The sequence below is a fragment of the Notamacropus eugenii genome, chromosome 7, assembly GCF_028372415.1.
Source record: "Notamacropus eugenii isolate mMacEug1 chromosome 7, mMacEug1.pri_v2, whole genome shotgun sequence".
NCBI lineage: Eukaryota > Metazoa > Chordata > Mammalia > Diprotodontia > Macropodidae > Notamacropus > Notamacropus eugenii.
Window position 1 is genome coordinate 55,078,566 of NC_092878.1, and position 12,126 is coordinate 55,090,691.

General features: G+C 36.4%; 1 protein-coding gene across 15 annotated transcripts in view; it reads right to left on the reverse strand.

Annotated features, from left to right (window-relative positions):
• The window catches only part of LOC140514444 (TP53-binding protein 1-like), a 130,598-nt gene that overhangs the window by 67,939 nt on the left and 50,533 nt on the right, over positions 1-12,126 (reverse strand). Inside the window, exon 1 of one of the 15 annotated variants that reach the window (XM_072624836.1) lies at positions 11,993-12,111. The exons of the other annotated variants lie outside the window; for them this stretch is intronic. Coding sequence (XP_072480937.1) covers positions 11,993-11,999 — 7 coding nt within the window. The 5' untranslated portion in view covers positions 12,000-12,111. Of the gene's footprint in view, positions 1-11,992; positions 12,112-12,126 lie in introns of those variants that run through there. 15 annotated transcript variants of the gene reach the window in all.

Below are 12,126 nucleotides of genomic sequence, written 5' to 3' on the forward strand. Positions count from 1 at the left end.
GAAAGGAACAGAGGATTTCCTCAGCTGGGCAGAGGAAAGAAGAATACATCAAAAAATTGGGGGGTATTAAAAAACATATCAATAAAAATACACTTTTTCAAGAAAAGAAAATCTCCCATTTAGAACATTGATGACTAACATGTGCTTCTCTAATCTAGTCTACAGGTTCTGTTGTCACCAAGCAAGAACAGGTTCTGTGTCCTGTTCAGTCTGCCTCATTTCTACAAGCAGAATGAGAGTCTGAACATATGGGTGAAGTTCTCCCAGATTTGTTTTCTGGAGTCAATACGATATTTCCTCATTCCTGAAGATTTTATAGCACAAAGGTTCCATTTATTATTCAATGAGACTCAACAAACACTTACTAAGCACATGTTATGAGCAAGGCACTGCCTTAGGCACCAGGTGAATAGTCCCTGTTCTCAAAAAATATAAAGAAGTGTTTTGTATTGAACATACAGCTCCAGGAGTCCAGGGTTTCTTTTCAGTCCTCCTCAGTATCGTTTTTTCTACTTTCGACCTCTTGACATTAGTTTAAACTCTTTTATTCCTGCTAGAAATTTATCTCTTTAATAAAATAAAGCAGCAGCACAAATGAAAAGCGATTATTTTGCTTACATGATCTCGACAGTGAGGGCCCAAAGTGGTGGGCTGCCTTGTGCCACAATGCTGCTGCTTTAGGGCCACGTGGCGCACCTCAACCCTAACGTAGCACAAAGTTGTAAACCTGGACAGCAACCTTAGGAAATGCATTGTAAAATAAAAATATCTTCAAAAACCTGCTCAACTCCAGTAGACATATGACTAGAAGTGACTTCCTGGCCTTCTTCTGATGTATTCAACAAGTTCCAACAAGAAGCTGCAGTCCAGCGGACTCCCAAATATTTAGAGTGCTACGGTCAGGGTCCAGGCCATAACAAAGTGCAGCATCATCAAGCGTTCACCTGACCACAGAAAGCATTTTCACACCAAGGGATGGGAAATCTTTTCATCACATATGTGTGTGTATCTATACTTCAGGTGTTCATTCTGACAGGTCACTGCTAATTTTAACTACTGCAAACATAAAATGTTTAAAGGCAGAGAAATCTGTGTTAAAACTTGGTTCTAAAAGCAGACTGTCAGGGCGAGCCAAGATGGCGGAGTAGAAGGATGGACCTGTTCTAGCTCTACCCCCATAGCCCATGTTAAACAAATTCTAGAGCAGCAGAAGCCACAAAATGACACAGTGAAAGAGATTTCCAGCCCAAGACAGCCTGGAAGGCCGACAGGAAACATCTATCGCACTGGGCTAGGAGCAGAGCGCAGCCCAGTCCAGCCCTGGTCACGCTGAATGGCACAAACAGAACAGAAAAAGGTTTCAGGCATAGAATCACGGGCAGCAGCTGCGGTTCCCAGATTTCTCAACCCACAAACACCAAAAACAGCTTCAAAGGTCACGTGGGTGAGAGGGGAGTGGCTTCTGGCCCCAGGGCTGTGGCAGCCGCCACAGCAGCCATGGCTACAGTGTTCATTTTTGGAGCCCTTGGCCTAAAGACCCTGGGGGAATTGAGCAGCCAATGTGGGTCTCAGTCCTGAGTAGCAGTCCTAGGGTAAGAAGGAGTGCCGGCTTGGTGGAGCTGGTGGAGGCTCTGGGGAGGGAATCCTACTCACAGATCCTGGGCAGAAAAGCTTGTGGTTGCTCCCAGACCACAGCACAGGCCAGAAGAGGAGTAAACTCCTCTCCCTTGATTGTGCCACCTTGGAGGAACTGAGAACTTAAAGCTCCCTCCTCTTGACAAAGGATTCAAAAGTCAAGTAACTGGCTGGGAAAATGTCCCAAAAAGGGGAAAAAAATAAGACTACAGAAGGTTACTTTCTTGGTGAAAAATTATTTTCTTCTATCCTTTCAGATGAAGAAGATCTAAGCATACTATCAGAGGAAGACATAAAAGTCAAGGCTTTTGCATGCAAAACCTCCAAAATAAATACACAATGGTCTCAGGCCATGGAAGAGCTCAAAAAGGATTTTGAAAATCAAGTAGGAGACGTGGAAGAAAAACTGGGAAGAGAAATAAAAGTGATACAAGAAAATCATGAAAAACAAATCAACAGCTTACTGAAGGAGACCTAAAAAAATGCTGAAAGAAATAACACCTTTAAAAATAGACTAACCCAAATGGCAAAAGAGGTTCAAAAAGCCAATGAGGAGAAGAATACCTTAAAAAGCAGAATTGGTCAAATGGAAAAGGAAGTCCAAAAGCTCACTGAAGAAAATAGTTCTTTAAAAATTAGAATGGAGAAGATGGAAGCTAATGACTTTATAACAAATCAAGAAATTATAAAACAAAACCAAAAGGATGAAAAAAAAATAGAAAACAATGTGAAATATGTGATTGGAAAAAACAACTGACCTGGAAAACAGATCCAAGAGAGATAATTTTAAAATTATTGGTCTGCCTGAAAACCATGATCAAAAAAAGAGCCTTGACATCATCCTTCAAGAAATTATCAAAGAAAACTGCCCTGGTATTCTAAAACCAGAAAGTAAAACAGAAATGGAAAAAATTCATTGATCACCTCTTGAAAGAGACCCCAAAAGGAAAACTCCTAGGAATATTGTAGCCAAGTTCCAGAGTTCCCAGGTCAAGGAAAAAATATTACAAGCAGCCAGAAAGAAACGATTCAAGTATTGTGGAAATGCAATCAGGAGAACACAGGATTTAGCAGCTTCTACACTAAGGGACTGGAGAGCTTGGAATATGATATTACAGAGGACTAAAACCAAGAATCACCTACACAGCAAAACTGAGTGCAATACTTCAGGGAAAAAATGGAATTTCAATGAAATAAAGGACTTCCAAGCATTGTATTCTAGTTGAAAAGACCAGAGCTGAATAGAAAATCTGACTTTCAAATACAAGAATCCAAAGAAACAGGAAAATGTAAACAAGAAAGAGAAGCCATAAGGAACTCATTGAAGTTGAACTGTTTACGTTCCTACATGGAAAGATGATATTTGTAATTCATGAGATCTTTTTCAGTACTAGAGCAGTTAGAGAAAATATACATATATACACACACATCCATACACACACACATAGAGGGCGCAGGGTGAGTTGAACATGAAGGAATACCTAAAAAATAAAATTTACTGCCTCCTTACTAGGAGTAAGAGAAAGAGAAAGCTAGAATATAGTAAATCATCTCACAAAAAAGAGGCAAGAAAGAGCTTTTACAATGGAGGGGAAGAGGGCAGAGATGAAAGGGAATAAGTGAGCCTTACTCTCATGGAATTTGGCTTAAGGAGGGAATAACACACTCAGTTGGGTACAGAAATCTAATCTATTTTACACTGCAAGAAGGAGAAGGAGATAGGAGAGGGAAGATAATAGAAGGGACAGCAAATTGAGGAAAAGGACAATCGGAAGCATTGTGGGGGGACAAGTCAAGGGAAAGAATGGAAGAAATGGAGAGCAGGAAGACAGAGGGTAATGTAGTTAGTCTTTTGCAACATAACTATTATGGAAGTATTTTGCATGGCTACACATGTATGACCTATATTGAATTGCTTACTTTCTCAATGAGGGTGGGTGGGGAGGGAGGAAGGAAGAGAATATGGAACTCAAAGCTTTAAAAATGAGTATTAAATATCATTTTTGCATGCAACTGGTAAATAAGATGTACAGACACTGGGGTATAGAAATCATTTTTGCCCTACAGAGAAATAGAGGGGAGGGAGACAGAAGAAGTGGGGGGTGATAGAAGAAAGGACAGACTAAAGGAAGGGGTGGATGGCGTACATGCTATCCTGGGGTGGGGGTTGAGGAGACATGGGGAGAAAATTTGGAATTCAAATTTTTGTGGAAGTGAATGTTGAAAACTGAATATAGGTGTGTGTGTATGAAAATATATATATTTTAAAGGCAGAAGTGACACCTATTGTGGTGGCAGCAGCAATGGGAAATATTGGGAGTGCTTGATTCCCAGAGACACTAAGTAGATTAAACATCTAGTCAGAAAGATATTACAAGAGATTACTTGTTTATTACTATTACTGGGTAGAAGACCAGAAACCATTTGCAAACTCTACTGCCCATTTTCCAATTCTGGGTTGCAGTTCCAAAGGAAGAGAGGGGTGTTTGTGGTCCCAGGAGAGCAGGGGCCATACCTGGGTGTGGAGTTGTGGTCACAAGCAAGGAGTGCTTTATATGGGTAAGGACCAGAACACAGACCAGGAGAGCAGTGATCAGACCTCTCCCTACATTACACCACTTTGGAAGCACCAAAAACTCACAGTCCCCCAGAACTAGCTGTGAAATAGCAGGACATAAAAGCCTGAACCTCAGAACAGTCACATACATACACACACGCACGCACGCAGGCACACACACGCACGCACGCACACACACACACACCACAAACCACACACCACCATCACCACCCATCAGCAGAGGTAAGCAGAGCCCAACTCTAACATAAAATGTAAAGTTGAGAAACAGACTGGGAAAATGAAAAATAAAAAAGGAACCCAACCAATAAAAAGTTACTATAGTGACAGAGAAAATCAAAACACAAATTCATGAGACAATGAATTGGAAAAAAAAAAAACTAAATGTAAAGCCTCAAAGAAAAAACTGCAGATTGGACACAAACCCAACAAGAATTCCTAGAGAACTAAAGGGATTTAAAAATGAGAAAAAAATGATTTTGAAAATCAAATAATGATAAAGAAAATTTGGGGAAAAGAAATGGGAGTAATACAAGAAAATTATGAAAAGAGAATTAACAGCTTGATATAGGAGGCTCAAAAATTTTTGAAGAAAATATCTCTTTAAAATTCAAAATTGGCCAAACAGTAAAACAGGCACAAAAAACTACTAAAGAAAACCTCTTAAAAATCTCAATTGGCCAAATGGCAAAAGAAGAACAAAACCTCACTGAAGAAAATAATTTCTTAAAAATCAGAACTGGTGAAGTAAAAGCTAATGCCTCTACGAGATATAAGAAAAAATAAAACAAAATCAAAAGAACATATCAAACATCTCATAGGAAAAAGACTAACCCGGAAAATAGATCATGGAGAGATAATTTTAAAATCATTGGACTATCTGAAAGTCATGATCAAAAAAAGAGCCTAGACCTCACATATCAAGAAATTATAAAGGAAAACAGCCAAGATACCTTATAACTAAAGAACACCTCCTAAAAGAGATCACAAAATGAAAATGCCCAGGAACATCACAGCCAAATTTTAAAGCTTCTAGGGTCAAGGAGAAAATACAGAAAGCAGCAGGGAAGAAAAAGAATTTAAACACCACAGAGAGGATAACAAGACTTAGGGAGCAGAGGGTTTAGAATATGGTATTCCAGAAGGCAAAGGAGCTAGGATAAATATAAAAAAAAAACCAAAAACTACCTGGCAAAACTGAGCATTATCACACAATGAAAGGCGGAAAGGGAAGAGAGGAACAGACTTGAATGAAACAGAGGATTGCATTCCTGATGAAAACAATTAGAGCTGGAGAGAAAATTTGATAAAACAAAAGTTTCAAGAGAAATATAAAAAGGTAAACATGAGCGAGAAATTCTAAGGAATTTAACAAGGTTAAATGGTTTACATTACCGAAAATGAAGGGGACACATCTAGAGCCTAAGACAACTAAGGGAGTTTAGGAGCCTACTTAAACTGAAGGCTAAGTGTGAATCTAATATGTTGGGATGGTCTCAAAAGAAAAATGGATGGGTGAGAAAGAAAGATGTGCTGGGAAAAGAAGGAAGGGAAAGGAAGAATAAGGAGCATTATCTCACAAGAGTCATGCAAGGGGACAGAATGGGGAGAATAACTAGAGAGACACAAACAAGACTTGAACCTCACTCTCATCTGAACTGGTTCAAAGAGGGAAGAACAGAAGCAAGAAGAGGGTGAAAGGGTGAAGACAGAAAAGTATAAAGACAAGAGGATGGAGGGAAATAAACAGTAATCAATCCTGACTGTGAACGTGCATGAGATGAGTTTATGCACAAAACAGAAGCAAAGGGCAAAATGGCTTAGGAACCAGAATTCAATATGAGTTGTTTGGGAGAGACACACTTGTAACAGAAAGACACAAAGCTAAAATAAGAGGCTGGAGCAGAATCTATGATACTTCAACTAAAGTAAAAAAGGCTGGAGCAGTAGCCATGACCTCAAAGCAAAAGGAAAATTACACCTCATTAAAATACATACTAATCAGGGAAATGCTGCTGTTGTTATGTTCATCCTTCGTTGCTGAAGAAGACCATGCTATCATAGAAATGATGACATGACTTGCACCTGACTTTATCTTGAGTGAGGGAGGGCTGTGCAGGTCACCAGCCTCACTTCTCCTCCAGAGCCATCTGAATCTAGTGACCAGATATTCATCAGGATGACTGGAGATGACCCAGGATGCATTGGGAGACTTTGTACCTGAATAGACCTTGGCCTAAAGGGGCCAAGGTCTCCCATTGCATCCTGGGCCAATCAAGGAAACTATATTTTGCTAAAAGGTAGCATAGAAAATGAAATCAATATTAAACGTATAAACACCAAATGGCACAGCATTCAAATTCTTAAAACTGAAATTAAATGAAACACAAGAGGAAACACAGTAAAACTATACTAGTGAGGGACCTCACTTTACTCTTCTCAGACCTGGATAAATCTAACCACAAAATAAATAAGAAGGAAATTAGGGAGATAAATATAATTTTAGAAAAATTAGGTGGGAAAGACTGGATCAGAATAAAAAGGAGTATACCATTTTCATAGTTCTACATGGCACCACGAAAACTGACCACGTATTAGGGCATAAAAACTTCATTAACAAATATAGGAAAACAAATATTCAATGCACCCCATTTCAGAACATCAATCATGCAATAAAAAATGCATTCAATAAAGGGTCTTTGAAGTCAAATTAAAAGTTGGAAACTAAATTATCTAACCTTAAAGAATGAATAGATCAAAGAACAAATCCAGAAACAATCAATAATTTAATTAAAGATAATGGTAACAATAAGACAATATACCAAAATTTCTGGGATGCAGCCAAAGCACTATTTAAGAGAAAATTTATATCTCTAAGTGCTTAAATCAATAAAAGAGAGAAAAAGGAGATCAGTGAAGTGGATATGCTACTAAAAAAACAAATTAAAAATATTTAATTAAACAACAAAATAGAAATCGTGAAAATCAAAGAAGAAATTAATAAAACTGCAAGTTTAAAAAACTAAACTACTAAATAAAATGAAATGGACTAGATATGCAAGTAGAAGACTAGAAAAAGAACAAATTAAAAATCCACAAAATAGAAATCCTGAAAAATCAAAGGAGATTAATAAAATTTAATGTAAAACAACAACAACAAAACACTGAAATAAGTCACTGGTGAATCTGGTTTCTTTTCAGTAGCAAAAATGAAAAGGATGAATGTGTAACCAATTGAGATGAAATTAAAGTAACTGACTACATCCATAACAAATGCAACAAAAATCAAATGACTGTGACTATATCAGCAGATGCAAAAAACTCAACAAAATACAACACTCATTCCTATTAAAAACACTGGAAAACACAGAAATAAATAAAACTTTTCTTAAAATGACAAGTAATATTTTTCTAAACTCAAGAGCAAACATTATCTGTAATGAGAATAAAATACAAGCCTTTTCAAGAAGATAAGGGGTGAAACAGGGATGTCCATTATCACATTATTCAATACTGTGCTAGAAATGCTAGCTATAAAAATAAGACAAGAAAAAGAAATTGCAGGAATAAGAATAGTCAATGAAGAAATAAAACTATTTCTTTTTGCAGATAATGGTATACTTAACTTGAGAGAATCTACTAAAAAACAAATTGAAACAATTCACAAATCTAGCAAAGTTGCAGGATATAAAATACATGCAGCATTTCTATATATTACTAGCAAAACCAAGCAGGAAAAGATAAAAAGAAAAATTCTATTTAAAATAACCACAAGCAACATAAAATACTTGGGCTTCTGGCTGCCAAGAACTCCCAGGAATTTTAGGAGCACCATTACAAAACACTTTCCACACAAATACAAACAGATCTAACTAACTGGAAAAATGTTAAATGCATGGGTAGGCCAAGCCAATATAATAAAAATGATAAATCTACCTAAATTAATTATCCAGTACCTTACCAATCAAAAAAAATTATCTGATAGAGCCAGAAAAAAACGGTAACAAAATTCATCTAGAAGAACAAAACATCAATTATCAAGGGAATCAATGAACAAAATGTTAAGGAAGGCAGCCCAGTAGCACCGGCTTTCAAACTCAATTGCAAAGTGGTAGTCATGGAAACAATCTGGTACTGGCTAAGAAACAGAGTGGTGGTTGAGTGCAACAGATAGGTACACAATGCGTAGTAGGAAACGACCATTGTAATGTAGTGTTCGATAAACCCAAAGATCCACTAACTGACAAAAATTGCTGAGAAAACTGGAAAGCAGTTTGGCAGAAACTAGATATAGCTTTTCACAATGTGAGAATACATCTCACGATGTGTACCAAGATAAGGCCAAAATGGGTACATGGTTTAGACATAAATGGTGACATCATGAGCAAATTAGGTGAGCATGGAAAATTTTTACCTATCAGATCCATGAATAAGGAAAGAATTTATGACCAAACAACAGATTGAAAGGGCTGCAGAAAGTAAAACAGATCATTTTTTTATATAAAATTAAAACAGTTTTGCACAAAGAAAACAAATGCAGTCAAGATTAGAAGGAAAGCAAAGAAACTGGGGAGGAAAAATCACAAATTTTTCCTGATAAAAGCCTCATCTCTCAAACATAGAGGGAACAGAGTCAAATTTTAAAAAATAAGAGCCATTTCCCAACCGAAAAATGGTCCAAGGATATGAACAGGCAGTTTTCTAAAGAAATAAAAGCTATCTATAGTAATATTAAAAAATGCTCTAAATCAATCTTGACTAGAGAAATGTAAATTAAAACCTTCTAAGGTACCCCGTAGGGGCAGGCAGCTGTACATAAGAGTATTGGGCCTACAAACAGGAAGACCTGAGTTCAAATCCAACCTCAGATACTAAGTATGGGCAGACGACTTAATTCATCAGCTTCCTCACCTGTAAAATGAGCTAAAGAAGGAAATGGCAAATGCCTTCAGTATCTTTGCCAAGAAAACCCCAAATGCAGTCACGAAAAATCAGACATGACTAAAAGGACTAAACAACAATAAACCATTCTTTCCAAGTTCATTTTCTTGAATGGCCATCCCACTTCTTCATGGAATAGAACATACTCTGAGCTGTCAAATTAAGAATATAACAGTAATGAAGATGTAAATTAAATCAAAGAAAATGGATCTATTCCATTTCACATCTAACTGTCACTCCTCCAGTGTTACTAACATTATTTCAATGATCAGCCTTAGCTGGGTCTCAGGCCAGACTTCGTGCAGATATGTTTTTCTCTCCACCCTTCACTGTTCACTGTTCTGTGAGACTGCTACACATAATCTTCGCTCATTCTCCTCATAACATTTCGCCAATAAGCACACTCTCTAAAAGGATCCACTAGCCAAGCAAATAAAATGCTTGCTGGCTACGGCAATTTCTGGGCTATTTAGGTCTCCTTGTTATAGTGATTGCTTTCATCAGTTAAACTTCTCCAAGACATGGTAAATAAGCAGTCAACATACTTACTTTTGCCTCTATCTTATAATAAATAGGCTGAGTAAAAGCTGTTGTAATAGCACAAAATACTGTCATCTCACCTTTATTCTTTTTTTCTAACTCCATGTTAAATTTAACCTCTAAAACTGATCATAAATTGTTACCAGCTTCTGATCGAGCTACATACAGACAGCAGATTCTGAAATAATAAACATTTCCAATCAGCTACGATGTGCTCAACTTCATATTTTTATGTAATGCTGTTCAGTGTTTAACATGTGCAGGTGAAAAGAACATCTATAACTAAGGAGAAATTACTAATTTGCCAAAGCATAAATATATTATGAAAGTGTTTTAAATGCCTTGATTAGAAGCTATTACTATAGGAATACAATGTATTCTTAATTTAAAAGTCATCAAATTTTCATCCCAAATATTATGGAGTAAAAGAAGCATTTCAACCTTAAACTTTCATGAATTTATGTGGGATATGTACAATTTAGGTTAGGAAAAAAAGTTTTCAGACTTCTCTAAAAATAATTTGAATGTAAGGATTTTTTTCCCAGAATTTTCCCAGATAATTGTTATCTGTTAGTTACTTTAGTTTGTTTGATTTGCGTTTACAAAAACAACAACAAAATATTTTTCACCTTTAATTAACACACAACATCCACAAGAGTAGACGAAAAAAAAAATCCTAAGTAGGTAAGCCTACTTCTTTCTGAAACAATGTGGACTTTGACATGAGTCATTTCTTTTGTTTTTTAAACAAATAACCGCAATTTTTATTTGGATGCCATGTTCACAATGTTACAATTCTGAGGATAAATCTTTTCTTTAAAAGCTATGATTCCATAATAAAAAACCAAAGAATAAGTGATACTTTCACAAGAAAAATTTTTTAAACAAAATAAAAGGAGTATAGGACCCAAAATCCTGCAATTTACACCATTTCTCCTCAGGTTTGAGTTTTCCTCAAGAGGCACATGCTGGACTATTCATTTGGATCACCGGGTCACAGATTTAGTGCTGGAAGGAACCTTACAAGTAATTCAGTCTCAGATTTCATGGTCTCAGGACCCCTCACATGTTCAAAAATTTCTGAGGACTCTCCCTAAAGAGCTTTTGTTTATATCGGTCATATCCACCAGTCTTTACCATATTAGAAATGAAAACATCTTAGTATTACTATGAAAATAAGGATCTCAGGGATCTCTCGGACCACACTTTAAGAATTCATGATTTAGTTCACACCCCACCCCAAATACTACAAATGAGAAAACTAAGACTCAAAATAGTTAAGGTCACATAAATAGTAAGCAGCAGAGTCAGGATTTAAAATCCAACCCTCTTTTCTATCACACCAAACATAGCGTTACCGTTGTGGTAGGGGAAGCCTTCTCACACCGAGTTTGCTAAAAATTGTCCATACTCATATCTGATATATTCTAAGTTTCTCATAGCATTTCTTCCCTATAGTTAGAATTAAAACCATCAAGTTCTTTCTTCCCCAGATCTCCATAGACTATGTTAGCAGATTGACTGATGGCCTTAAATGGGCTTCTTTTATAGAATAAGGAAGAATTAGAAGTGGGGAAAGGAGGAAGAATTTAATACCAAATGCCCCAGGCACTTGGAAATTTACTATATTTCTAAAGCCTCTCAAGAAAGGTAAATCCATAACCATTCATTTAGCCCAATTCAGTGTTGGGTACACTGATGGAAAGCTCTCTTTTATCTCTAACCCCTTGTTAAATATAAACTCATTTCCTCTTTTCTTATCCTCTGGGAAGATGGAAAACAGTTGGTCACCATTTGTTCTTATACTGCAATAATACAATATATTGTATATAATAATAATACAATATATTCCCATAATGGGAAGGACCAATAGTCCAGCTATTCTAATATTTTGTGTCTGATGGTAATACCAAAGAATAATTTGTGGGAGAGCATGGTTACATATATTTATCTATATATACCTATATAGATATCTTTCAGTCATATCAATATGTAAATTACAGTTTGCCTTAATTTATTTTTAGCCTGGCACTCATGAAATAGTTTATATCAACCCAGGAGTTACTTAAAATTTTTTTTTTTGCCCAATTACCCCTTTAACTAGTCATATAAATTAATTTGTGTAAATGCGCAATGTAGTGTGTGAAGTATTAGTACTTCCTTTGTTGGTTTAAATCTATATTCTGTCCCTTATTTTTAGTATTATACTGAGATTCTAAATAATATAAACAATTTTTCCAATTATTTATTAGAAGTTATTGCAAGTTCAGCTTTGTGGCTGCTGAGCTTTTTCAGTCTTACCTGACATGTTGTGACCCCATTTGGAGTTTTCTTAGAAAAGATACTAGAGTGCTTTGCCATTTCCTTTTCTAGTTCATTTTACAGAAGATAAAATGTAGGCAAGCAGGGTTAAGAGACTTGACCCGGTTCAGACA